This window comes from Papio anubis, chromosome 12 (assembly GCF_008728515.1).
Source record: "Papio anubis isolate 15944 chromosome 12, Panubis1.0, whole genome shotgun sequence".
Taxonomy (NCBI): domain Eukaryota; kingdom Metazoa; phylum Chordata; class Mammalia; order Primates; family Cercopithecidae; genus Papio; species Papio anubis.
This window is the reverse complement of record NC_044987.1, coordinates 121,483,049-121,510,455: the sequence shown is the minus strand read 5'-3', so window position 1 is coordinate 121,510,455 and position 27,407 is coordinate 121,483,049. Positions and strand designations below refer to the sequence as shown.

Below are 27,407 nucleotides of genomic sequence, written 5' to 3'. Positions count from 1 at the left end.
GGAGCGCGACAGCAGCTCAGGGACGCCTCCCGCGCCCAGCACGGTGCACCCGGGCCCTGAGGTCCTGGCCGAAACGCGCCAAGTTGGGGGTAGGTGCAGCGCCCCCATACCCCTCCGATGCGCGCCCTGGCGACGGGAGGCGGGGCCGGGGGCGGGGCGCGAGCTGGCCGGGGCGGGGCCTACGGGGGGCGGGACCGAGGCGTCCTATAAGTGGTGCTGAGCGGGGCGCGCGCCCGGCCACAGAGCGAGCGCGCAGCGCGGAGATAGCGGCGACCCCACCGCGCATCCGGTCAGGCCTCCGGCGCCCCGCGCCCCCCGCGCCCCTGCGCCCCCGCGCCCCCGCGCCCCGTTCTTCGCACCGAGGCCCCTAGGCCCGCCAGGCCCCCTTGCCGGCTGCCCGCCAGGCCCCGCGCCGGCCCGCCCGCCTCCCAGGACCGGCCCGCGCCCCGCAGGCCGCCCGCCGCCCGCGTCGCCATGGGAGTGGAGGGGTGTACCAAGTGCATCAAGTACCTGCTCTTCGTCTTCAATTTCGTCTTCTGGGTAAGGGCTGGGCCGGGGGCCAGGGCGGGAGGGGACGGGCACACACCCCACCTCGGGCAGGTCCCGCGGCCGCGTGCTAGGCCCCGCGGGCGCAGCGCGGGCCGCCAAGTTGTGGGGCCACCTGTGGGCTCCAGGAGCGGGGTGGGGGGTCGCCCGGGGCCGCCGCGCCCCCCAACTTTGGGGCTGAGGGCTGCGAGCCGAGTTTCGGGGCCTCTGTGCGCGGGGGCCCAGCTCTGCGGCCGGGCCGGGGCTTCTGGGGGCCGCCGGGCAGTTCCCGCTAAGTGGTAGTGATGGGTGCGGTGGGCGCGGGCCGGGACCCGAGTACCCGGCCGCCCCTCAGCTGAGGAGGGGCCTGCGCGGGTCCCTGGCCGCGGATTCCGGACTGCTGCTTCGCGGGGACGAAGGGGGGGCTCGCGGGCGGGACTCCTGGCGCCCCGCCCCCATGAGCTCATCAAGGGCCGCCGCCCCTGGATGGTGGGGCGGGGGCGCACACTTTGCCCGAGGTTGGGGGCGATCCGCCTCACTCTCTCCCCAGCCCAGCTAACTCGCCAGTCTGCTGTCACCACCCGGGACCTTCCCGGGGGTCGCGCCTAAAAGGACGTCACCGCTGGGATGGCCCAAAAGCTGGGGTGCGCGCACCCTGGCTGTCCTGCCTGGGGGCCGAGCTCCCTCTCCTCACCCAGACGCGTTCCAGCCTAGGCCTCCTCCCAGAAGGGCTCTGGAGGCCTTGCAGGAGTGGGGTCCCGCGGTTCTGAGTTGGCACAAGGAAGAGAGTGGCAGCAGGGGCCTGGAGTGGATGGCAGGGTCTGGGAGTGGGGCCGCTGCTTTGGAAAGAGGGGCCCCCACGCTGGGCATCTTTGGGTGCCAACGTGGGTGGAGGAGGGTCTCCTGCTGAGAATGGCTTTCTCCTGACCGCAGTCTTTGCTGCTGGGAAGTGACTGATGGGCTTTCGCCTTTTGTTTCCATTTCCTGTCAGTGTTGGAATTGGGGAGGGGGTGGAAATCCCTTCTTGGCCTGGAAGGACTGGAGTGGGTGTCCATGATCGTGGCCTCCCCGAGGCCACGCCCCTGGGCAGACACTGCAAGCCCCTCCCCGTGTCCCCCCAGGCTGTCACCCCCTTCTCGTGGAAGACTCGGCTGATGTCCCAGTGGACCGAGTGTTTCTCAAGTTGAGGCAGGGAGGGCAAACTTTTAAAATGGCCCCTGGAGCCAGTGTGTGGGACCAGAGACATCTGTTTCCCATCTGGACTGCTGAGGATCCCAGTGCGGATCTGGGGCAGGGAGATTGTTTGGACGGGGAAGGACAGAGGCTGAACTGAACTCTCAGCTGGGAGAGGAGTGGGGCGGTCACATCCCACCTTCCCCAAGACCGACTGTTCTGCACAGTCTGCTTGGGACACTGGTGGGAGTCACTGTAGCCTTTGGCTCTGCCCTGGCAGTGGGGGCAGCGAGGCCATCTGGGAGGGGCTTGCCCTCCCCAGGCACAGCCCTGGCACCTCGGCCGTTGCTTAGTGGTGGCCTGCTTCAGCCCAGGCATGTGGGAGAGGCACGGGACACAGGATGTCCCTCTGCCGGCCCCTGGAGCCCCATCCCCTGATGAGGAGAGTGTGGGCCTGGGGGCGGGGGCTGAAGGGGAGTCAGGGAAGGGGACTTCTCTGGAGGTGGATTTTTGCTCTCTGGACAATGCGTCACCGCTGGGTCACCGCTGGGTGAGTCCCTCCTGCCTGCCCAGGCTGAGAGGTCTCCCTGGCAGTCCCCCGGGAGTGTCGCCACGGCGGGCCTGGAAGTTTCCCAGGCAGCTGGGGTGGAGACCTGACGCATCCCAGGGATGCTTGTTATTAAGGCTCGAGGAAATGTCTCCAAGGCCTCACCACTCCTCTCCCCAGGGCCCGCTCCCCGCAAAGCATTGAGAACTGAGTCCGTTCACAGTCACTGTGGACCCACCCATCCACTGGGGCTCTGTTGTAGCCAGGAATGCCAGGCTGGGTGAGGTGAGGTTGGTGGGCACCACCCTGGTGGACCCCCCTCCACCGTGGTGTCGCAGGGTGTGTGGCTGAGAGCACAGTGCCATGGGCTTGGGCCTCCCTCAGTGGAGTCCCCACCACACTGCCCTGGTCCTGGGCCTTGGCCTCCCCCGTCTGCAGTGGGGGCCCTCAATGAGCCTGCCTCCTGGCATTGTTGGTGGATTCACTGACATGCCTGAGTGTTGACAGGGGGCTTGGTACAGGAAGGGCTCAGGGTATGGGGGTTGGCCAAGGGTCCAAAGGGACCCCTGCCTCAGAGAACCCAGCCCAGGCAGACAGGATGTGCAGTGGGGAAGGGGCTGCAGGAACCCTGCAGGGCCCAGAGGGACTCAGTGCAGTCCCGTGGGCTCAGGGGAGGCTGGTGGGGAGGAGGTTGACAATGCGTGTCTGGATGGGGCGCTTGTTAAAAGTTCCGTTTTAGAGAGGAAAAAGGCCTTGCCTGTGGGAGAAGGCGGCTGGGGTAGCCTGACCTCTTTCACAGAAAGGAGCCCCCACACACACGCACAGGCACTCACACACACGAATGTGCACACACCCTCACTCCCACCTGCACACACACTCACACTCTTGCTGTCTCACTTCCCGAGCCAAGGTGCGAGGGGGAGGTCCGGGCAGCGTGCACCTGCGCCCTGACCGCTTTGGGGGCCAATGAGAACTGGTCTCCCTGGGTGCGGGGCTGGCCCAAGCAGGGAAGATATTGCAGACACCCTGGCCAAGCAGTGTGGAAATCCTGTCCCTTGGGTGGGTCTGGGAGCCTCCATCAGAGGCGGCTGGTACCTGAGACCCACTGCTGCCAGGAGCAGGGCAGGAAAGCCTGTGTCCTGGGGCAGGGGACTGGCCCGTGGGAGCCTTGCCTTCCTCATCTGTGAAATGGATATAAGAGTCTTCTCCTCGGGGGCTGGCCAGGGAGCCCAGGAGAGGTGTCACCAGTCCCTGCAGGGAGAAGAGCTGTGTCTCCTGCCTGGGACTGGCTGCTCCCCCAACCTAATGCAGCTGGTGGCCACCTCCCAGTGGCAGGGCAGCCAAACCCGGCCGGGAAAGAGACTGATTAGAAGCCTCACTAACGGGTATTTCTCGCTTCCAGACGGCACATGACTGTCACTTGGCAAGTCTATCGCCGTCCTTCCGGGAGAGGGGCTGCAACCCTGGCAGGCGCTGTGGGGGAGGGGGGCTAGGACATCCTGTGCCTGGTTTCACCAAGTGGGCGTGTGGACTTTCCCTGGCTCCCCCAGGCTGTCTGACTGCACAGCTTTGGGGAAACGGTCACTGGGGCAAGCAGGCTGAGAAGAGGAAGTCTGTAGTTTGTCCCTGCTAAAGACTGGCCCCAGTGAGGCCGTCCAGAAGTGCAGGGCACAGAGCGAAAGCAAGGAGGTGTGGGCCTACTTTCCTGGTCGCCCCTCTGGCTGGCTGTGGCTCTACCGCGTGCTGACAAGTCACCCACCCTCCCTGAGGGCACCAGGGTGCGTGCCCGAAAGCCCTCCATTCTTTCCTGGGTTTGAGGGTCCTTCTCCTACACCCGCCCCAGCGCCCAGTTCAGCTCAGCTTTCAGAAATCTGGTTCATCCCCAATCCCTATCTCATAACTGCTTCCAAGCCCAGACAGGGAGACAGACCCCAAACGATCCCCTGTTTCCGCACCTGAAATCCCGCCATGGGAAGAGCTTTGCTCATAGAGTCAATAAGGCTTGGAGTCCAGGCACCTGTGCGAGGGAGCAGGTGGTCACCCTCGTGCCGGCTGCGGATTGGAGAGGACCCTGGGGATGGGGTGGGGCTGGGAGGAGCCAGGTACCCTGCCCCTTGGTTGGGCCCCACCTCCCTGTGATCCAGGCTGGGCGCACCGTGGGTGCTAGGTGGTCTTCCACCCCTGCAGGTGTCTGACTTGTTCCCAGCACCCCTTTGGGCAAGAAGAACCAGGCTTTCCCAGAAATGGGCTTCAGTGATCTCCACTTCCGAGTCGTCCCCACCTGCCTGGTAGGACGCAGTGGCACCTGGTATGCTGGACAGCCTTCCAGGAACCTCTGGACTTACTCAGTGTCCCCCAGCCCTGCACACACATTCTTTGTGTTTCTGGGCCCAAACTAAGCCCCCCAACCTGGGCTGCAGAGCAGGTGCTGAATCATGAGAGACCCTTGAGGGTCTTCCAGGTAGGCCCCCAGTGCTGGAGGAGTCCCCTCAGGCAGGGGCCATGCCCAAGGGCATGGAAGGTCAGCTGGATCTCGCTTTCGGGGCTGTAGGCGTCCTGTGCTAGCCGCCAATGCCATGGCCTTAGGATGGCCAGGAGAAGGCAGCTGCCCCCCACTCCCCACACGAGGTGTTTGAGGGCTGCGGGCTCAAGGAGATGCGGTAGGGCTGGGGGGCCAGGGGCGCAGAGCTCGTAAGTGCCTCTCTCCTGGATGCGGGTGCCCCAGCAGGGGAGCTTCGAGAGTCCAGGTGTGAGATGCCAAATGCCAGGGGCCTGAGAGGAGGGAGCATCCAGCTTGGCCAGAGGCTGGTGGCTCACGCCCCCACCCCGCCTTGCCCTTCTGTCTGGAGCTGTGCTCTCCCACTACATTTCGAAAGTGATTGCTTCCCTCTTCCTCAGCCCCTTGGGCTCCCAGTTATGGAAGGGGTGCGATTCGGAGAAGGTAAAGGATGGGAGGGAGAGGGCTGAGTGATGGGGACCCCGCAGGGCGCCCTGTGCTGTGTTACATGGAGCTCCAGGATCAGGGCAGGCGGGCAGCCTGGGGTCCTCACTTCTGTCCCCAGCCAGACCAGGCCCCTCACAGCCTGCCAGGAGCATGATATCCAGTGCGGTGCAGAACTAACCTCAAAGCTCAACCCCAGGTAACAGCGTAGGTAAAACACATGACAGGGCATGAGGCTCACCCCAGGACAGTTGAAGGATCCAGGCTGATGGGGGCCCAGAACAGTCCTGATCCTGGAGCTCCTTTCTGAGTGGGACCCCAGGGGTTTCCGAGGGGCCACGGTTTGGGAAGCACAGACTCCAGCCCACACCCCATCCTGGGCCCCTGGGAGCTCACCCTCTCACACAGTACATGGGGCAGCCGCAGGCCACTCCTCCACCCCCCGGGACTCGGCCTGACCTTGGGGCTGCATGGAACAGTCTTTCCTTCTGTCCCCGAGAAGATGAAGGCAGCTCAAAGGAAGTAGTCCCCACTCTGCGCTGGGCAGGCTCCGAGCCTGGAGCCACCCACACCGCCCCAGGCTTGCCTGGTGATTATCAGGCCCACTGGGCAGTAAGGAAGCCACGGTTCCAGAGTGGTGGCTTGTGAGGAGCCCCAGCTGAGTGGGGTGCCTCTGGGGCGGGTGGCCACACCCAGGCGGGAGCAGGTACTGGCTCTTGACCAGGCTGTGTTGGGCAGCATCTCAGGTACTGCTGGTGGCCAGAGACACCCTGAGCTGCCCTGGGCCCCTCTACCTGCTCTCTGGTCCTCTGCCTGAGGCCACCCATCTCCCGCCTCCCGTCACCCTCCCTCGGGGGCACTGGCCCACCCAGACCTTTTTCTTTGAAGCACATGGCCCTGGGGTTGCCAGCCACCCCACAGCCCCTTGCCTGGCTCTTCCCCAGTGGGTCACTGGGACTGTGTTGACACACCCTTCCTACAGGGGCCAATGGGGTAGAGGAGCTTCCCAGAGCAGGGATAGGCTTAGAGTGGAGCAAGGGGCTTCCTGGCTTCCCTGCCTTGGGAACAGCTGGCCCTGGAAGGGGCTTGGTCCTCGGGGCACCGGTGCCCACCACCCCCGATGCCTGGGAGACACCAGCATCCTCTGAGCCTGTGCCCATCCTCCTGGTCCTGAGGGAAATGACTCCTCACATGCCCCCAGCAGGCGGGGCCCGAAGGCCAGCATCCTCGCCTGACACCTATTTTTAGATGCTGAGACAGGCGGCTTCCTCGGGGCCAGGGGCCAGGGGCCCTGTGAGTGGAGCTTCCGCTTCCTGGCCTAGGAGAGGATTCCTGCTCCTCTTCCCTCCATGCTGCCTTCCCGGCCCTGGAGGCCACAATGGGGTCGGAGGGGCAGCTGCTCACCACCTAGGAGGGCCTGAGAGGGCCCCACATCACCCAGGGAGGAGTCTGGCCCTGTCCCCAACCTCCACACCCAGGCCTGGCACTGCCCCTTCTTGGTGGGCAGAGAGTGAGGGGTTGGCCTGCGGGGACCCAGGCTGGAGGGGCCGTTCACCTCCGGCCCCCTGCGTCCCTTCCTGGAAGCACCTTGGCGAACCACTCCCCTCCTTCACCCTCCTTCACCCTCCTTCACCCTCCTTCACCCAGTATCTCCAGGGAGCTTCTTCCCTTCCTTCCTCCCTCAGGGCCTCACTGTCCTCCTGGAGGGGGGGTCTCAGGCCCCGGCACCTCCCAGTGGCTGAACCAAATGGGCCTTTCCCAGTGTGTTTCCTGCTTGTGCAGTCCCTGGGGTGGGCGAGCAGGCACAGAGACCGCAGTACGGCCCTGCCTGGGGTGGGCGAGCAGGCACAGAGCCCGCAGTACGGCCCTGCCTGGGGTGGGCGAGCAGGCACAGAGCCCGCAGTATGGCCCTGCCTGGTGACCCCTCTCCCCAGGAGCATCAAGGGAGGGCCTGGGCTAGAGACACACAGACGCCTGGCCTCTGTGTAAAGGCGGGTGAGCTGATGTACCATTGTCCTCGTCCCCCATTGGGGTGCCTGAGCAGCACTTGGGGTGACCACTTGGCCCGTCTGGGTGGGGGTAAGGTATGGGTGCAGCGACCAGATCCCTGCCCCTTCCTGCAGCTGTGGGGGTGTGTGTGCTGGCGTGGAGAGCTCCCACCCGAAGTTCTGACTCCCGGCTGTCTGGGGCCTGCGGGGGCAGCGGGCAGCTGGCATGGTTAGGGGAGCTGCCCTCGGCCTGCCTGGGCAGCGCCTGCTGCCTTTTGCTCCCTTTCAGCTGCTTCTTGGAAACAGCGGACAGGCTGGGCAGGAACCCAGTGTGCTTGGCAGCCCCCCCGTTTGAAGTCGATTCTGTTATTTATTAATTCCCAGGAAGGAGAAAGAAACAATCCTTCATAGAGTTACAAACACTGCTTTCAGTAGCCTTGCAAGGAGCCCTCCAGGAACCCCACAGGTTACCTGGGCTCCATCCTGAGGACCACCCTCCATCCCCAACCCCCAGCAGCGCATCTTGTGGGGTGGGGCGTCTCGGGAGGTGGAGTGTCTTCGGAGGTGGGGCGTCTCGGGAGGTGGGGCGTCTCGGGAGGTGGGGCGTCTCGGGAGGTGGAGTGTCTTGGGAGGTGGTGGATCTCTGGGGCCGGGCCACTTGGGAGGCGGGACATCATGAGGGCAGGGCATCTCAGAAGCGGGGCACCTCGGGAGGCTGGAGTATCTTAGGAGGTGGGAGCTGGTGGCAGAGAGGCGTCCCACAGGCAAGCTTTGAGCAGGGAGGTGCCTGTATGGATGTCTCTGTGGGGAGAGGGATGACAGGAGGTCCAGATTCCAGCACTTATGAAACCTGTGTTGGAGAGCCGGGTGCTGCTGTGCAGGCTGAGTTGTGTGGATGTCACAGCTTCTGCACTTTTATTTCCTGGTTTGTAGACAAGGCAGAGAGAGGCTGAGATGGGCCTGAGGTCACCTAGGTGAAAGGCACTCAGCAGCCAGGGCCTTGGGCTGCCCTCTACCTCATCACCATGAAAGCGGGACTCTCTCTTATAACTGACATCCAGGCTCCATAGTTACTCCAGTCCTAACTCTGATGGATCCTAAAACTGCACTTCTAAGGACACGGCTTTGGTGTTTCCCACGCTGCTGCTTGCCCCTGGGAAGCGTTGGCTCCGCCTCGGAAGAAGTTAGCACCAAGATGGCAGCCTGGGGCCTTTGGGGCCCAGAAGAAACACTGGCCCCCAGGAGTTCAGTCATCAGGGACTTGGGACGTGGGGGCTTTTCAAACAGCTTTATTTAGACGTGATTGACACACAGTAAATGCAGATGTTTAAAGGGAACAACTTGGTAACTTTTGACAGATTTATACCCCTGTGAAACCGTCACCAACTCCCCAAGCGCCTCTGGGACCCTTGGGATCCCTGCTTCCTGCCCCTCCTCCCCGTCCCAGGGCAACCACAGGCCCTCGCTGTGGGTGCACACAGCATGCATTTCAACAAGTGAACTCAGAAGGCCCTTGTGCACCGTTGCTGTTCTGCCTCTTTGGTTCAGCACAGTTACCCAGAGGCGCACCCGTGCTGTGGCGTGCCCGTCGTCTGTTCCTTTTTATTGCCGAGCAGGGTTGCACCCACGTGTGCAAGGCCGCGATGACCCCCAGGTCCACCCGTTCACCGGTCAGTGGGCATGTGGGTTATTTCCGTTTGGGGCATTTACAAGAAACGTTGCTAGAACATTTGTGTACAAGTCTTGTGTGAACCTGAGTTCATCTCTCTTGGATAAATACCTGGGCGTGGAGCAGCTGGGTCATGTGTATGTGGGTTTCACCACTTAAGCAGCAGTTTTACATAACTGCCAAACTGTTATTCAAGGTGGCTGGACCATTTTGTGCACCCCAGTCACCTCGCCCAGCAGCACGTGCTGTGGTTGGTCGTTTTCATGGCAGCCAATCCACCGGGTGTGCTCAGGCTGTGGCTGCGGCTTGACCTGGGTTTCCTGGTCCCTAGCGAGGTGGAGCATCTCTTCGTGTGCTTATTTGCTGTGTATCTTCTATGGGGAAGGGTGTGTTCCCATCTTTTGCCCATCTTGTAAAGCTTGGGTTGTCGGTTTGCTTGCTGTTGAATTTGGAAAGCTCTGCATACGTTCAGGGCACGGGTCCTTTACCAGGCCCTGCCCCGTGTCTTTCGGAGAGCAGGTTCCTGACTCTGGGGAACTCTAGTCCTGCCACGTGGGGTCTGTTATGGGGCAGGGGCACCTCTGCCTTTCCCACCACGGGGCGTGGGGCTTTGGAGATGCCATTGCCCTCCCTCGTAGGTGGCCCTAGGGGAGCCCCTCCGCCTCCATTTCCTCATCCAGAAACTGGGGGTGACCATCACCACCACTGTTGTCACCTAGCTCCAGCTCAGGGTCCCTGCTGAAGGCCAGAGAGCTTGGCGTGGCCCCCTGTGGGTCCATGCTAGGGCTGGGAAGACCAAGGCCCAGGTGAGGCCTCTGCCCAGTGCCTGGCACTCCTTCCTGCCCCATTTTTCCACCCAGGGTGGCTCCTGACTGTTTCTGGTAGCCTCGGGGACAATTGAGGTGGGCAGGCTGGCGTCACCCCCATTTCCCATTGTCCTACCCACCCCCTCCTGGCCCAGCTGTTCTGCCCTATTAAAAGTCACATGGGCCCTCGGGTCCTTCCTGGTGTTGACCCAGGCTCCTCCAGGCCCTGCAGGCCAGGACCAGCCTTCCCTGCAACCCTCAGCAGAGGCCTGGGGCCGGGGCTTGTCTGGGGGCAGCCTCCCCACATGGCCCTGGAGTCTGAAAAGAAGCCCCTTCCCAGAGCCCAGCAAGGAGCTGCAATGTGGCCTGGAGTCCCACCATTAGCAGGTTTGGGGTTTAGGCTAAGCTTTGCTGTCACTACCTTTCTGTTAGGACGTTGTGCCCATTAGATGGGGTCATCCCCTCAGTGCCCAGGCTACAGGAGAGGTGGTCCCTGCCCAGCCAGGGAGGGCGTGGGGTGGATCAGCCCCTATGGAGCAGCTTCCAAGCCAGGCACGGTTCCAGGATCAGCTCTGTTTCATAGAGGGGGACACTGAGGTACAGGGAGCCCGGGGACCCTTCCAGCGGCCCCGCAGCTCCTGTGACTGAGTCAGGGTTTGTCGCCAGGTCTCTGTGGGGATGAGGCTCCCCCATCCACCTGCCCCACTCTGTCCTGGAACAGCTCTCAAAACGGTCTCCGGACCACAGTTTCAAAACAAAATAAGCGATGTTTTCAGAGGCCCTGGAGGAAGCCAGAGTTACCACGGCAACTCTCGGCCTCGCCACCTCCTCCCACCAGGCTGCAGATGGAGCCAGCTCAGGAGGGCAACAGGGTGAGGACAGCCAGGCTCTCTGGGGCCACCCCCCAGCCCCCACCCTTCTTGCCTCTCCTGCACTGTCCACGACCCTCCCTGTGCTCCCACGGGTGTAATGGGCCTAGAAGAACTAGGAGCTGCCTGCTCCTGCAGGATTCTGGAAGTCGGGGGCCCCTGGCCTCCCTGGGGCCTTGTCATGTGAGGGGCACACTTGGGGTCCCAGCTGCCAGATGGTTTCCAGTACTGCCCGCAGGTGCCCGTCGGGCCCTCGGTGATTCTAACACACCTTCCCCTCGGCACGGAAGAGCTTCAGTCTGGGGCCTGGGCAGGGGAAGGAGGCTGCCGTCCTCTCTAAACCAAAGTATGGAAATTGAGTTGAAACTCCCATAGGAGGGCAGGAGGTACAGCTCCTCAGAAGAAGGTCTGAGAAACCACAGCCCAGGTGGTTGTGTCGGGTGCGTGGAGAAGGTGCTCTGGCAGCCCCGCTACGGGGGACCACCAACAACCCCTTTGGGGTGAGAGCCCCACCAGGCTGGAGTGCAGCAGCATTGTGGTCACAGCTCACTGCAGCCTCCAACACCTGGGCCCACAGTCTGCCCACCTCAGCCTCCCAGGTGGCTGGGACCACAGGCATATGCCACCATGCCCAGCTAATTATTTTTACTTTTTGTAGAGATGGGGTCTTGATATGTTGCCCAGGCTGGTCTTAGACTCCTGGCCTCAAGCAGTCCTCCTACCTCGGCCTCCCAAAGCACTGGGATTACAGGCGTGAGCTACCACACCTGGATAATTTTTTTCTCGGAGACAGAGCCTCGCTCTGAGACCCAGGCTGGAGTGCAGTGGCACAATCATAGCTCACTGCAGCCTCAATCTCCTGAGCTTAAGCGATCCTCCCATCTCAGCCTCCTAAGGTACTAGGATTACAGGTGCTTGCCACCACGCCCAGCCCCCTCTGGCCTTATTGTTTGCCAGGCCCAGCTTAGGTCCCAGAGGAGGGGAGGGGAAGGGGGAAGAGGTATAGAGCCCCCAGCTCCTCCACCCACCCGAACCCTCACCGAGGCCCTAGACCGGCCTGCCTGGGGAGTCCTCAGGGCTTTCCTTGCGTGTGGGCCATGGTACTGGGGCCCGAAGCTCACACGCTGCTGGGCACAGTCCCCTGCCCACCCCCACCTTAGGGCCTTGCTTCCCTGGCAGGGCCGTTGGAGCAGGAGTGGGGCTGTCCAGGTGGTGGTCTTGGGTACAGCTCCCGGTTTCTCTTTTTTTTTTTTTTTAAGCTTTCGGTTTCTCTTCTGCAGTTGACCGGCAGCCCTGCATCTGTGGTGGGGTTGGCGCCTGGTGCTGGTGAGGCAAGGCCTCAGCTGCTGGGACAGGACCTGCCTGGCACCCAGCTGGTGGCAGAGCCAAGCATTCCGACTCAGCTCTGGGAGCAGCTGCCTTCTGGGCTGACATTCTCCGCTGGGGAAGTTGTGCCCTCATCGCCCTGGGTGTCTCCTCACCTGGCTGGTTTCATCTTGTGTCCCCCTGCCTCCTCCTCCAGGAAGCCCCCAGGGCCTGGCCCTTTGTGAGAGTGGCATGGAGGAGGAAGGCAGACTCGCCCAGGCCAATGGGAGCCGGATGGTGGCCACACTTGTGGGGCCCTGACCCCACAGGCTTCTTCAGAACGCCCTGGTGTGGATGGTCCCTGCCTGAGTGCTGCGCACGGCTGTCTGCCAGACTGGGTTTTAGGGGATTCTCGTACTGTCCTCTTGGGGCAGCAGGGGGTAAAGCCTGACCCACCCAGACTGTCCAGCAACAAGGGCCTCCTATTGTGGACCAGGGACCCTGGAACTGACTGTGTCCTAGAGATGCAGTGTCCCCAGGCTGCTGGAGGGTTGTGGGGCCATGTTTCATGCCTGGGGCGGGAAGAAACCCCAGGAGGGGTCTGAAGGGGACTCAATCCCCATCCCATCTAGCAGGGAGGAGCATCTGCAAGAGGCGACCGACGAGTCCTGGAGTGGAGGAGGGTAGGGGGCAGCAGGAGGCCGAGGGGTCCTGGAGTGGAGGGTAGGGGCAGCAGGACTCAGGGCCACTGGTCATTTATGGGGATCACATGGCCGCAGTGTGCCCTGCATGGTGCTAGGCACGAGGGACAGAAGAAAAGCCTGTGTCCCCTCCCACCACCAGAGGGCTGGGCACTGCCCCAGGGAGAGAGGAGGAGTTGGTGCGTGCGGAGGGGGGCCTAGGGCACGTGCCTGGCCTGGTCGGATGATCAGAGTGGGCTGAGCTGGGCCTGGTTTGGGACCCAGTCTCAAGGGTAGACCCCACCTGGCTAGAGTTGGTTGTGTGCACACAGGACGACCTGGCATTGAGGGCCTCTCCTCTCTGTGAGCCCCATCCCCGCCGGCCAGACTCCCAGCACAGCCCCCTTCCTGCCCCAGCTGCTGAGCGGCAGTGCTGGGCCGGCTTCTGTGCACCCCTTCCCCCAGCCCATCTTGGAAACCACAGCAGCTTCCTTCCTCCCATTTCCCTTCCCAGGGCTGATGGCAGCAGGGATGTATCCCACAAACCCCGCAGGCCCTGGTGCCTACAGCTTGGCCTGGTAACATCAAATCCTACTCCCTCCTCCTGGCAGCAAAGATGGGGTGCCCCCACCCCAGAGTTTTCAGCACCCCCAGACAGAGGCAGTGCCCCAACGAGCTCAGAACTCTTGGGGTGGTGCCACATCCTTGCAGGAGGGTGTGGTGTTCCTGGGATGCTCAGGTCCTGGTATCACCTCTGGCCAGATGTGGAAAGTGAAACTACAGGGTGTCCAATTAAGCTTGAACTTCAGATAAACACTAGATTATTTTTTTGTATGTCCCATGCAATATTTGGGACACACTTATCCTAAAGCTGTATTCCGTTTTCATCTGAGAGGCAGATTGAACCGGCGTCCCGTGTCTTCCTGGCAGTCCTGTGCTGGAGTCGCACTCCACAGGTGCAGGGCAGGGCCAGGCTCCAAGAAGATGGCGGCCAAAGCACCTGCCTCATGCTTCCTGACTCCCGGGGCTCCTCGGGGCATTGCGAAAACCAGGGCAGCAGAGCTGACACCTGGTCCCTGCTCGGGAGCCAGCGGGCGGCTCAGCAAGGCAGGAGGCTGCTCAGGCTGCGCGTGTGGGGCAGGCGCAGTCCTCTTGGTACATGTGACACCGTTCCCGCTCTTTCCCAGCTGGCTGGAGGCGTGATCCTGGGTGTAGCCTTGTGGCTCCGCCATGACCCGCAGACCACCAACCTCCTGTATCTGGAGCTGGGAGACAAGCCTGCGCCCAACACCTTCTACGTAGGTGAGTGCACGTGTGGCCGCAGACGCATTCAGGGAGGGCTTCCAGGAGGAGGCAGGGCCTAGCCTTTTGGGTGAGGACATGGAGGGTGAAAGGCAGTTAGGCATGGCATATCTGGGCAGGGAGGCGGCCCTGGAAAGGGCTCTGGGCACAAGGGTTGAAATGGAGGTGGGCCTGTGGCCTGCTGGCTCCTTTGGCCTGAGTCAGGGCAGGGGGTGGCAGCCAGGCCTGGGCAGGGACTGTGTCGAGAGCTTGCTTATTTTAAGTGTGGGGTTATTTCAGGGGAGGCTCCCGGGGAAGGGTGGGGCTGGATGCCTGGGCTGCACTGAGCCTGGGAGGGAGGGAGGGATGGAGCTCAAGGGATAGAACCCAGTAAGGGGTGGAGAGGGGGCAGGGCAGGGGTGGAGAGGGGGCAGGGCAGGGGTGGAGACACCCCAGAGGCTGGTGTGACTCAGCTGCCTCTGCAGGCAGCTGCACCTTGCGGCCTTATTAGGCTGCGTGTGGGGGACTGAGCTGCCCTCCCCACCCCCAGGAGCAGAAGTGATGGAGGAGGAGGCGGGGAGGGGCAAGGCCCGGAGCAGGAAGAGGACCGTCTCACTGTGCAGAGCAGCGCCCCTCCTCCTGGTGCCCCTGGCAGGGCTGGTGCTGGTGGGGCTCTGGGAGCATTTGTTGAGTTGCTTCTGTCCTTTAGAGGAGGCCCCTGGGATGGCCCTGTTGCCCTCACAAGCTGGGGGGTGGGTGGGGTGGGCAGCCTGTGTGTCCCCAGTCTTCAGGGCTTCCTTCAGCCGGCAGGTGCCCCAGGCCTGGAGCTGTAGGGCCAGGCCCCCCACCAGTTACGGAGGCTGCTTGGCTTGGTTGCTGAACCAGGGCCCCAGGAGGCCCGAAATGGCCCCACACCTGCACCGTCCCGCCTCTGTGCAGTCACCCCAGGGCCAGGTGAGGGCCCTGGCCACACGGCGTGCCCGTTCCTTCTTCCCCATACCCCGCTCATGGGTCAGATGGCTGGTGCTGGGGTCCAGACGGTGTCAACAGGGACAGTCCCTGTCCTCCCCAGAGACAGAAGCCTGTGGCCCACAGAGGGTTTCTGGGCCCAGCCAATTCTGGGGAGGGTCCCGTGACCCTGCCCATAGGTTCCTGGCCTCTCTCGGGGCGTGGTGCCCTCACAGGTGTGTGTCAGGAGAATGGGAAAGGCTGCTTGTCCCGGGGGCTCGTGTGGAGACACCCCCTGCACGCAGCTGGGGCGCTTCTGCCCGCGTCCTCAGAAGCACTTGGCTTAGCTTTGCCCGTGTGCCTGGGCTGTGGGCAGCAAAGCCTGGCCAGCATCCTATCTCCGAGGGTGCATCTCTCCTGGGGGGCCCCTCCCGGGCCTCTTCCTCCCCGCTCCCCAGATCATTAGGGCTATTTGGGGTCCAGAAGGTCCTCCCAGCCATCCTGGGCCTTGTCCTCCAGGGCCACCAGTCCAGCCAGTGACAACCACAGCATCCCTGGCCTAGAACGAGGCTGCCCCCAGCACATTCCTCGTACTCCTGTCCAGGGACAGGAGGGGCTGCCCCCTTCTCCAGGACCTGGGGCCGCTGGGTGTGAGGCAGGTGTTCCTGGAAGGCGTCACTCTCCAGGCACCCAGCGGCCGAGCCTTGTGGCTGGAGCAGCTCCTGCTGCTGGACCGGCGTCCCGCCCCGTGTGGCCGGAGAGGAGCTGAAGGGTCACTAAGCTTCAGGCTGGGGCAAGGACAGGGGACACCCCAGACAGGTATGCCAGGCCTCCTTCCTGCGCCCCACTCTCAGCAGAAGCAGAGGTCACAGGCTGTGCTGAGGCCCCATGGGGCAGTGGTGCTGCCTTCACAGTGCCAGGGCAAGGCTGGCATTGGAAGCCAGGGTCTGACCCGCATGGTGTCACTGTGGTCACATCAGAGCTCCAGCCCCAGAGCCGACCACCCTCGGTCCTTGGCTGTGGTTTCCCTGGGCTGGAGGAGCCTGCTGTGGTGTTGGCCACACGACCACAGGACCCGTCACCTCTGACGTGGGCTCTGCCTGGGTCCCCACTGGACGGAGACCGCTTGGATCTCCTCTGGCCGTCAAGTCCTTGCCCATCCCAGAACTGGCCTTCTGGAGCCTCTTGCTGTCCCCGATGCGGGCTGGGCCCTGCCGAGGGCTTTTTTTCCCAGCGCTGGGAACAGGGCGGGTTTGCTGGGCTCACTCCCCTCAGAGACGCTGCGGGTGCGGTGGGTTAGGCCTGAGGGCTTTGGAGAGGAGCCTGGAGTGGGGCTCGGGCCTGGCAGGGGGTCCGGCAGCCCTGGGCCTCCCACCTCCTGTCAGGACCAAAAAAGGCAATGCGCCCCTCCTGACCTGCACCTGTGAGTGAACCCAACCTTGCAACCCAGGAGTGTCAGGGCCTGAGGGGGGGGAGACCTGGCTCCTGGGCGCTGTGCCCATCAGGAGGTGGCCACCTGCAAGGCATTGCTGGCAGAGGCTTCATCTGATCAGGCAGGAGGCTGGGTGGCCAAGCCCTAGATCTGGGTGTGTTCTCTGCCTGGCGGTGGGTCCTGCCCCAGGCACCTTCTCCCTTGGACTGACTGGGCAGGGACAATGGGCCTGGCTGTGAGGAGGGGGCCTGGGCTGCCTTCTGCATTGCCGCAGCGACAGGGGACGGTCCCGCCTGCTGAGGGATAGGGGAATGGGCAGGCACTGAGAGACACTAACAGCTGTCCCGAGGGTACAGGGCCCTGTCTGGGTGGCCAGGCCCATGTCTCGGGCCCACAGTGTGCCCCCCACCCTTGGACGGCACCTTCTCCCTCCCCAGGTGTGTGCTGCCCAGCCAGGGGCCGTGGGGGAGTTCGGGAGGGCTGGCCTACATGTCCTGGTCCAGCTGTCCCAGGTGGGGTGCTGGGCTTCAGCCCTCAGCCCAGGGCCTAGGAAGCCAACTTGATCCGCCCACACAGCAGCCAGGTTCAAACGCAGGTCCCATAACCGAAGTGCTGCTGTGCAGCCAAGATGGGGGGCAGGAGCCAGCAGGGCCCCCCGCCCTCTTCTCGCACCACACTGGGGAGGCAGCACTGGTTCCGGTTCCGGTTCCTGGGCTGCCCCCTCAACCCCAGCCTACAGCGGGGCCCACCCTGTGCCTTCTGATGCCACTCCCACCCCACGCCCAGTCCCAGAGGCTTTGGGAGTGGGTGCAGGTGGTGGGTGGCGGGTGGCAGGCGGTGGGCCACACCGTAGGTGTCATCCCTGCGAAGCACCTGTCACCAGCACTCAGAGCACTCACAAGGTGCACAGTCCCCACGTGGCCTCCTCAGTCTCCGTCCTGTGTCATGGGAGAGGTAGCTGAGGCACAGAGAACTCACCAGGCTGGGCTGGGATGTGGGGTCCCTCGCTGCTCATCCCTGGCCATCAGCAACCCCACATCTTCCCAGCTGGGCGGCCTGTGGTGGGGTCGGCACCCAGGACCCTCCGGGGTCTTGGGCTGTGACGAGTGTGCAGGCACCCACCGGTGTCTCTCTCCCCACAAGGCATCTACATCCTCATCGCTGTGGGCGCTGTGATGATGTTCGTTGGCTTCCTGGGCTGCTACGGGGCCATCCAGGAATCCCAGTGCTTGCTGGGGACGGTAAGACAGGGGGATTCATGTCCCGGGCTGCAGACGCCGGGGCCCGGGAGGGGCGGGGGGCTGCGTCTAGCCCTGAGGAGGGGCCAGAGCTGGTGCTCAGGGTGGAACCTAGAGTTCTGGGGGAGGTGGCTCCTGTGCCCTGGTTTTCCTGTTTGGTTTTTAAATTAAATCCCATCATGCTTGATCTCCATCGTGGCCAGTTCCTACGTGACCGCTTTTCTTTGTCAAAAAATAGCCACAAATATAACAGGGAGCAAGCCTTAGCTCTGAGGCGAGCCTCAGCGTCCCGGGCACACCGCCCCCAGTGGGAAGCCCAGGCCTGGCTGTGCCATCCAGGGCCTGGCCAGTCCAGGAAGAGGGAGCCTGTGCCCGTTGTCTCCAGTGGGGGAAACTGAGGCACATCCCATGGCTCCCCCTTCCTGTGGGGAGCAGGAGCAAGGGGGTGGGGAAGACCAGTCAGGGGTCATGCTGCTGCACACGCCTCCCTGGGGGCTGCAGACATCCTGGACTCACCAGCCTGTGACCCCAAACCTCGCGCCCCGCCCCATCCACCCCGTCCTGCGGAGCCTGGTGCCGCGTGGGGACATCGTGGGCTTTGACGGCTCCTTCCTGGACTGAGTCTTAGGCCCTGTGCCCCAGGGCTCCACACAAGCTGCTCACTCCTGGTCAGGTCGTGGGCTGGTGACTCCCACTAGCCCCTCACACACACACCGGCTGGGCACCTGGGTGTGTGTCCTGGGGCCCTTCCCACAGCCTGCCCTCTTTCCTCCCTCTGGCCACTGCCTGGCTCCAGTTCTTCACCTGCCTGGTCATCCTGTTTGCCTGTGAGGTGGCGGCCGGCATCTGGGGCTTTGTCAACAAGGACCAGGTGAGCCTGGGTGCGTGGGTGTGCCCCTCACCCGCCACACCTCCCCTGTCGCCGGTGGGGCGGGTGAGGGGGGCACGCTCCTCTCCTGTCGCGGGTGGGGCGGGTGAGGGGGGCACCCCCCTCCCCTGTCGCGGGTGGGGCGGGTGAGGGGGGCACCCTCCTCCCCTGTCGCTGGTGGGGCGGGTGAGGGGCACCCTCCTCTCCTGTCGCGGGTGGGGCGGGTGAGGGGCACCCTCCTCCTGTCGTGGGTGGGGGTTGGGCTGACCCATGGCTTGTGGGAGCTCTTTGGGCTCCTCCTGGGTCCCCCTTGCTAGGAGGATCTCCAGGGGCTTTATGGAGGAGGCAGCATTGGGGCTGAGCACAAGGCCAAGCTCCCGTGTCCCAACACCCCCCGGGCAGCTGAGAGTGCAGAGTCCTTGTTCTCTGGGGTCTGGCCTCGAAGCCACCCTGCCCAGGGAGAGCCTGGGAAAAGTGCGTCCGCCTGGGGCGGGGTGGGGTGGGGGCAAGGTGGGGGAGGTCCCCCCGTGCATGTGACCGCATCCCTCCCCCAGATCGCCAAGGATGTGAAGCAGTTCTATGACCAGGCCCTACAGCAGGCTGTGGTGGATGACGACGCCAACAACGCCAAGGCCGTGGTGAAGACCTTCCACGAGACGGTGCGGCCCGCGGGGGCGAGGGCGGGGAGCAGGGCCGCGGGAACCCGGCTGGGGAGTGTCTCGTCCTGAACAAATCCTGCCTCCGCCCAGACCTCAGGAGCAGGAGGGGTGCCCTTGGGACCTCCAGGACCCCTGGGCTCAACCGGTCCTCGGGTGGGAACCTAGTGGGCCAGGCTGGCCCAGGGTGTGGAAAGCTCTGAGCAGCGCAGCTGAGGAGGAAGAAGGCTGGCCCCTGGATGCGTTCTGCAGTGGGGAGCGCTGCGTACCCCTGGCCGCCTCCCCGTGGGTTCCCCAGAGCCGCCATCCCCCGGGCACGTCCAGGGCTGACCTCGCACCCCCGCTCTGTGCAGCTCGACTGCTGTGGCTCCAGCACGCTGGCCGCTCTGACCACCTCAGTGCTCAAGAACAATCTGTGTCCCTCGGGCAGCAACATCATCAGCAACCTCCTCAAGGTGCGCGAGGCCGCCGGGGCCGCGCCTGATCCCCTCGCGCCACCCAGCCCCTGGGTGGAGTCGGCAGGTCACACGGCAGCCCCACGGGGAGCGACCACGCTGGGTGGCGTGGCCCCTGCCAGGGCTGCCCTGCTGGGAGGGTCGGGGTGGGACTGCATCTGGCCCACGAGGAAGGCAGGCACCCTGCGCTGTGCATGCCGGGTGAAGAAGGTGGAGGCTCTGGGGGGGCGGAACTCACCTGCACCCCCAGCTCCGCGTGTGCACTTGTGGGTGTGGATGCCCCTGAGAGCCTGTAGCTGGCAGGGCCTGCAGGCCGTATAGTGCCCTGTGGAAGTTGCCTGCTGAGGCCTCAGTGAAAGTCGTCAGTGGGTGCACATCAGTGATGCTGTAGGGGTCTAGTGACACCAATGATCGTGATCTCAGGGGAAAAGGGCACAGTGTGTCCCAGGCATTTCGCAATTATGTTAAAAAGGGTGGAAAAGAGAAAGCTGGCAGAGGCCGGGCCGCTGCACCCACCTGGTCCGAGGTGGGTGGGGGGTGGGGGCTGTTTCCAGGATTCCCCTCTGCACTTTCTGTGGTGACCGCGGATTACTGAGTGACAACAGGGAGCCGGGAGCCGAGGCCCGGTCCCTGACCACACGCGCCTGGCCACCCTGCAGAAGGACTGCCACCAGAAGATCGATGAGCTCTTCTCCGGGAAGCTGTACCTCATCGGCATTGCTGCCATCGTGGTCGCCGTGATCATGGTGAGTGGGCGGGGGCGGAGGGCCTGTTCTCTGGGCTGCCCCTTCCGCAGGGCCCTATGCTGACCGAGCGCCCCACCACCCTCCCGCAGATCTTCGAGATGATCCTGAGCATGGTGCTGTGCTGTGGCATCCGGAACAGCTCCGTGTACTGAGGCCCCGCAGCTCTGGCCGCAGGGACCTCTGCAGTGCCCCCCAAGTGACCCGGACACTTCTGAGGGGGCCATCACCGCCTGTGTATATAACGTTTCCGGTATTACTCTGCTATACGTAGCCTTTTTACTTTTGAGGTTTTGTTTTTGTTCTGAACTTTCCTGTTACCTTTTCAGGGCTGACGTCACATGTAGGTGGCGTGTGTGAGTGGAGACGGGCCTGGGCCTTGGGGACTGGAGGGCAGGGGTCCTTCTGCCCCTGGGGTCCCAGGGAGTTCTGCCTGCTCAGCCAGGCCTCTCCTGGGAGCCACTCGCCCAGAGACTCAGCTTGGCCGACCTGGGGGGCTGTGTCCACCCAGCCCGCCCGTCCTGTGGGCTGCACAGCTCACCTTGTTCCCTTCTGCCCCGGTTCGAGAGCCGAGTCTATGGGCACTCTCTGCCTTCATGCACCTGTCCTTTCTAACAGTCACCTCCAACTGTAATCACAACATCCTGAATCCGTCATTTAATAAAGAAGGAACGTCAGGCATGCTACCAGGCCTGTCCAGCCCCTCAGTGCCAGTGGCGTCTGAGACCTAGGGGTTGGCCAGAGGGCGGGAGAGTCCGGCACGGGTGGGGCTCGGCTCTGTGGACTGTGTGGGCTCCAGGGTGAGGGGGTGGGTTGGGATCCCTGGTGTTCACAAAAGGAGTCACTCTGTAAAATTTGCGGAGTTATTTATTCTGAGCCAAATAAGAGCACCTGTGGCCTCTGACACAGCCCCGGGAGGCCCTGAGAACTGGTGCCCAAGGTGGTCCAGCTACTTGAATTTATACATTTTAGGGACATAAGACATCGATCAATACATCTAAGATGTATGTTGGTTTAGTCAGAAAGGTGGGATGATTTGAAGGGGAGGGACTTTCAGGTCATAGGCGGATTAAAAGATGTTCTGATTAACAATTGGTTGAGTTTATCTAAAGACCTGAAATCAATAGAATGGACTGTCTGGGTTAAAAGAAGGAGTTGTGGAGACCAAGATTATTCTTATGCAGATGAAGCCTCCAGATTGTAAATGTTTCTTATCAGACTTGAAAAGGTGCCAGAATCTTAGTTAATTATCTCCTGGATCAGGAAATAGACCCTGAAAGGGAGGGGGATTCTCTATTGAATGTAGATTTTCCCAAGAGACAGCTTTGCAGGGCCATTTCAAAATACATCAGAGAAATATATTTTGGGGTAAAATACTTTGACTTCTTTCAGGGCCTGCTGTCACGTTGGTATTTTATTGATACAGTCTGTTTTGTGAGTCTTAAGGTCTCTGTTTATTTTTAGGCAAGAGTTTCGCTCTTGTCGCCCAGGCTGGAGTGCAGTGGTGTGATCTCGGCTCACGGCAACCTCCACCTCCCGGGTTCAAGCGATTCTCCTGCCTCAGCCTCCCGAGTAGGTGGGACCACAGGAATGCACCACCACACCCAGCCAATTTTGCATTTTTAGTAGAGACAGGGTTGCGCCATGTTGGCCAGGCTAGTCTCGAACTCCTGAACACCCGAACTCAGGTGATACACCAAGTGCTGGGATTATAGGTGTGAGCCACCACACCCGGCCTAAGGTGTCTGTTTTAATGTGAATGCTGGTCAGCGGTGCCTGAATTCCCACTGGAAGAGGGGTATAATGAGGCACATTGGGCCACCCACGGTCATCATGGCCTGAACTAGCTTTTCAGGTTTACTTTAGAATGCGTTTGGCCAAGAGGTGTCCATTCGGTTGGTTGGGGTTGCTTAGAATTTTACTTTGGGTTTAAACCAGGGAGTAACTCCAGGTAGCAAGGGCCCTTTCTGGGAGGGTTCTCTGTGTTCTCTTTTGGGAGAGGCCCTGTGTTGCCTGCAGTCACTTCCACCCTGCCCCTTGGGCACATGAGGAGCACACAGTGTCAGCAGGTGGGCAGGAGGGGTCGGGCAGCCAAGGAATGCAGTATGAGATGGGCTTGGGGTCGGGGCTGGGTGCGCTGCAGGACTCCTCCTCCTCCTAAGGGACGGCAAAGGATGGACACACTGCCCCCTCCCGAGCATTTGAGGGTCTCTGTCCTGCCCATCTATTTCCTGTAAATGTTCCTTTGAGGAGCTGGTGGCTAAGGCCTGAGCCATGTCTCAAAGGGGCTGGAGGGGAAGAAAGACCTCGTCCTACTAGGGAGCCCACCAGCCCCTCAGCGGGCGGTGGTTGGGGGGTGGACAGGCTCTGGGGCTCAGCAGCCCCTGCGCTACCGGTACTTTTCCCTGTGTCTGAGCTCCTCCAGCCAATGGGCTTGGTCTAGACTCTCCTATCTTCCCCTACATCGTGGGGTGGGGCTTGCTCTGGGTCAGGCTGCTTTTCCCTAGTTGTGGGGAGGGAGATGCTGGCACATTTAACTGACCCCTGGAGGAAATGAGTGCCTGGGAATTCATGTCTAGGGCTCCCAGCAGCCTCTTTGCGGGCCAATTTGGAAACTGTCCCCAGCCCTGCATTTTAGGGCGTTACAGAGTCTCTCAGAAGGCCCTCCTCCCCTGCTGCTCCCAACTTGCAAGCCTGCACTGGTTGGGGTAACAGGATGGTTCAAGGAGCCCCCTCTCTACTTTCCACTATGTTCCCTGTGCGGAGGGAAGAGCAGTTTAAGGAATAAGGTATCCCAAAGGCGCACAGCAGACCGGGGGCCGAGGAGGGGGTCCTGCTTCCCCTCCTTTTCTCTAGGCTGAGCCACAGCAGGTCCTTGAATCCTATTTCCCAGCGGATGCCAGGACAGCAGGCCCTGGGGGAGTTCTCTCTCGAGCCTTTCAGAGGGACCAGAGGTCTAGCAGCCACGGGGAACTCAGATTCCTTGACTGTGTGGGGCATGAACTCTCCCAGCTGAGAAGGGGCACAAGGTGCCAACAGGGCCCAGTGGCCAAGGGAGACGCGGCTTGTCGAAGGGAGAACCTGGGCCCTCGTCTTCCTTTCAGGGCGGGCAGCTGACCTGCCCCCTGGACAGGCTCCCAAGCACGGCGGAGGCCAAACCTTCCCGGCTGCCGCCCACCCAGCCACGCTGACTTGGAAGCTTGAGCGTTCAGCGGCCTCCATCCTGCCCGGAAGGACCAGGGACCTGGCCCCGGCTTCCCCGCAGCGCCCTCGGGGGACGTCTCAGTGCCTCCCGGAGCCCGGACCAATGCACCAGAGCTGAGGGCCCAGAGGTGTCAGGGTGGCCGGGCAATTGTGTGAGGACGACGCCCCACAAGTTTGCGGCCAGGGCCCAGTAAACCCCTAGGGGTGGGAAAGCGTCGGCCCAGCCAGCGGGTAAAGCCCCCTTCACCCGGGACCCAGCGGCCACGACCCCGCGTCCTCATCTCGGGCTGGGACCGCCTCTGCGTCTGGCCTGAGCGGGACCGTGGGATCCTGGGGAGCCCCGCCTCGCTGCATTGACGAAGCCCGGGAGGAGCGACAGTTACCGCTTCCGGTCACGACCGGAAGTGCCGGGAACGGCATTCGTTCTCCATACGAGATGATGCACTTCCTGCCTGGGGCGGCCGCTGTTCTCGCGGTTTCCGGCAGGTGGCGCTGGGACCACGGGAAGCCGGCCCGGCTGTCGGTTAGTCGTCGAGCATTCTGGGAATTGCAGGCCTGGCCCCTCCTCTTCCTGTTCTTCTTGGTCAATTCCGGTCTTGGTTCCCCAACAAATGCCGTCGTTTCCGGGGCCGCTTCCGAGCCGGACCCAAGGGCCGGGGCGTAGAGTAGAGGGCCGGGCGCATGCGCACAGGGCTACACCTCCCGACAGGCGTCGGGAGTGGCGGCCCAGTGCCTTGTGGGAGTTGTAGTTCTGCAGGCGCGGAAGCCGCAGCGCTCGGCCGGCAGAGCACTCGGTTTCCCAGAGGGCTGAGCGCGCCGCACGGACGTGCGGCGCCGACCAAGATGGAGATGGCCGTGCATCCTTGAGCCGGTAGGTTTGTGCTGAGGGAGGACGGGCCACGGTGGCCGGCCGAGCCTCCGGAAGGTCACCGAGCGCAGCTTTAACACTTGAGCTCGGAGGCCCCGCTGTGCTCGCCGACCCCCGTACCTTGCGACTGGGCCCTTGGCACCCACCAGCATCCTCTTGAGGCCCGGACCCGGGCCTGTCCAGCCCGACTTCGCACCGAGAGCCAACTTGGCACTGAGAGTTCGTTTTTTCCCTGGCGGGGAGGTCTTGCTGGCACATAGAGTGGAGAAAGGCCGGGCTTTGCATTCATGTGGAGAAAGAGACGGCTTCCTTCAGCCTCCGGACATGAAGGAGTCAACTCTGCCCTTCCACTTATTGCCGGATCTCGCCGAGAACCCCGAGAACGGACTCCCGGAGTCCCTGTCTTGCAGCCCGATCCCCGCTCCCCCTCGGAGTGCCCCGCTGACCAGGCTGCTTCTGGCCGCGGCGGCGTTCTGCTGCAGAGGACGGGAGTGCGAATCTGGGAAGCAGGGGTCTGGTTGGAACTCCAGCTTCGTCTGCAACATACTGTGTGACTTGGACAAATTATGCCCCCCGCCCCGTTCCTGCCAGTTTTAAAACGGTCATCAGTGTGGGGGGTACTGGGTATCGCCTTTCCCTGGGGTGGCTTCTTCACTGAGGAGAGTCAGGCCTCAGAGGAATTGAGGTCCTTCCTGTGTTTGACCTGGTGGAGGGCACTGACAGTCCCTAATAGTACCCCTGACCCCATCCTTGTTGGGTGCACAAGACACAGGTCACCCTGGGCGGGCAAGGAGTGTTGGTAGCAGGAGAGCAGTCAGTGGATGGATGGCCGAGGACAGTGAAGAAGGGTGTGGATGGGCCGTCTTTTTTGGTTGGAAACGCAAGCTCTGAGGCATCTAGTCACTCTACCACTAAATGGGTACAGGAGGCAGCATTTGTCCAGGCAGCTGGAAAGGCAAGGTATGTGCTGAGTGTTACAGGAGGAAGGCCACTGGAGGTCGCTCCAGGAGCTGCGGGGATTTGCCTCTGCCTAGCAGGGCTGCTCAAGGTGATGGTCGACACCCCACTTTCCTGAGAGCTTGACCCTCAGATGCCAGGGGCTTGGCTGCAGATTCCTTGGGAGCTCCCGGGGATCTTCCAGCAAATAGGAGCAAACCTTTTCCCCGTGGATCAGGAAGGTGCCGGCTCTTTGTGGAGTACCAACTGCTCACCCTGCACAGCAAGCAGCTTATAAGTGGCCCTCCTGCCTGATCTCAGCCCTGGGTTTAAGCCCTGGGTGGCTGCTTACTACTAAAATCGCTTAGTAGCTCCAAGCTTGCCTGCAGAGGGTTGGCACGATTAAATGAGGTAACGAGTCAAAAGTCCCTACCCTGAGTCCTAGCCTGTCAGGGGCTCTGAAAACCCAGACTTAAGTCGGTCCTGCCTGGCACCTTGAGGGGTGACAATGGGCTGGCACTGGACATAACCTGTTTCACACATGTGTGCTCTGGTCTGAAGTTGGTCCTCTCCCCCACCCCACCCACCTGCAGTTGAGCAGCTGAACAGCGGCAATGCTGGGGCACTCCCAGGCCTGAGACGACCACGCCTGTGCCACTGAGGACCTTCATCAGGGCTCCGTTCACCTGGCCCACTTGGCTGTCCAGTCACTCTCCAGTGTCAATCACTGGCACCCAGCAGCCAAGAGAGGTGAGAGGAGGGCTTGGAGGGGGAGGCGGGACTCCACCCTGTGTGGGACAGTTCTGTCAGTTGATTCTTTACTTATCCAGGGGCAGTGGATCTGCAGGGGGAACTCATTCTCAATACTGTTCCTCCTGAGAGACAAACTTCCTGGGCCGTTTTGGTTTAGGTGTGGCGTGGCCCTGGGGACCCATGGCTGATGCAGGGACAGGTGAGCCGTCCCCCAGCGTGGAGGGCGAGCACGGGACGGAGTATGACACGCTGCCTTCCGACACAGTCTCCCTCAGTGACTCGGACTCTGACCTCAGCTTGCCCGGTGGTGCCGAAGTGGAAGCACTGTCCCCGATGGGGCTGCCTGGGGAGGAGGATTCAGGTCCTGATGAACCCCCCTCACCCCCGTCAGGCCTCCTCCCGGCCACGGTGCAGCCATTCCATCTGAGAGGCATGAGCTCCACCTTCTCCCAGCGCAGCCGTGACATCTTTGACTGCCTGGAGGGAGCGGCCAGGAGAGCTCCATCCTCTGTGGCCCACACGAGCATGAGTGACAATGGAGGCTTCAAGCAGCCCCTAGCGCCCTCAGGCCGGTCTCCAGTGGAAGGCCTGGGCAGGGCCCATCGGAGCCCTGCCTCCCCAAGGGTGCCTCCGGTCCCTGACTACGTGGCACACCCTGAGCGCTGGACCAAGTACAGCCTAGAAGATGTGACCGAGGTCAGCGAGCAGAGCAATCAGGCCGCCGCCCTGGCCTTCCTGGGCTCCCAGAGCCTGGCTGCCCCCACTGACTGCGTGTCCTCCTTCAACCAGGACCCCTCCAGCTGTGGGGAGGGGAGGGTCGTCTTCACCAAACCAGTCCGAGGGGTCGAGGCCAGACACGAGAGGAAGAGGGTCCTGGGGAAGGTGGGAGAGCCGGGCAGGGGTGGCCTTGGGAACCCTGCCACAGACAGGGGCGAGGGCCCTGTGGAGCTGGCCCATCTGGCCGGGCCCGGGAGCCCAGAGGCCGAGGAGTGGGGCAGCCCCCATGGGGGCCTGCAGGAGGTGGAGGCACTGTCAGGGCCTGTCCACAGTGGGTCTGTGACAGGTCTCCCGCCGGTGGAGACTGTTGGCTTCCATGGCAGCAGGAAGCGGAGTCGAGACCACTTCCGGAACAAGGGCAGCAGCCCTGAGGACCCAGGTGCTGAGGTCTGAGAGGGAGATGGCCCAGCCTGACCACACTGGCCACTGCCATCCTGCTGCCTTCCTAGTGGGGCTGGTCAAGGGGCAGCCTGGCCACTGCCCAGCTGGAGTGGGAGGAAGCCTGCAGGCTGCCTGTAGGTGGCACTGGAGGCCCTGGCTGCAGCTCTAGGCGGCGTCCTCCCGAGCAGAGACCTGCTGAGGCTCCTGGGGTGTGGGGTGTGGGCTGGAAGCACTGGCTTCCTGATGGAGACAATAAAGGTTTTGGGTCTTTCTCAGACTTTTTGTATATTTGGGCCCTGCTTACTCAAAGGGGTCTGTCGGCAGCAAGAGGTCCCCACACCTGACAGTGCTGGACCACTCAAGG

General features: G+C 62.6%; 2 protein-coding genes across 3 annotated transcripts; both read left to right on the top strand.

Annotated features, from left to right (window-relative positions):
* The first annotated feature begins 247 nt into the window (after positions 1 to 247).
* CD81 (CD81 molecule) lies at positions 248 to 20,810 on the top strand. The gene is made up of 8 exons (XM_003909386.4): positions 248 to 540; positions 13,691 to 13,805; positions 17,308 to 17,405; positions 18,199 to 18,273; positions 18,825 to 18,929; positions 19,280 to 19,381; positions 20,041 to 20,127; positions 20,217 to 20,810. The coding sequence occupies exons 1-8, from the start codon at positions 475 to 477 to the stop codon at positions 20,277 to 20,279; spliced, it is 711 nt and encodes a 236-aa protein (XP_003909435.1). The 5' UTR covers positions 248 to 474; the 3' UTR covers positions 20,280 to 20,810.
* Positions 20,811 to 21,779: 969 nt separating this feature from the next.
* TSSC4 (tumor suppressing subtransferable candidate 4) lies at positions 21,780 to 27,320 on the top strand. 2 transcript variants are annotated; one of them, XM_009185367.3, is made up of 3 exons: positions 21,780 to 24,199; positions 25,726 to 25,882; positions 25,963 to 27,320. In XM_009185367.3, the coding sequence occupies exon 3, from the start codon at positions 26,066 to 26,068 to the stop codon at positions 27,053 to 27,055; it is 990 nt and encodes a 329-aa protein (XP_009183631.2). In that variant the 5' UTR covers positions 21,780 to 24,199; positions 25,726 to 25,882; positions 25,963 to 26,065; the 3' UTR covers positions 27,056 to 27,320. The 2 variants fall into 2 exon arrangements, with proteins under 2 accessions (XP_009183631.2, XP_009183629.2); XM_009185365.4 differs by having other exon boundaries at positions 21,781 to 24,199; positions 26,043 to 27,320.
* The last annotated feature ends 87 nt before the right edge of the window (positions 27,321 to 27,407 follow it).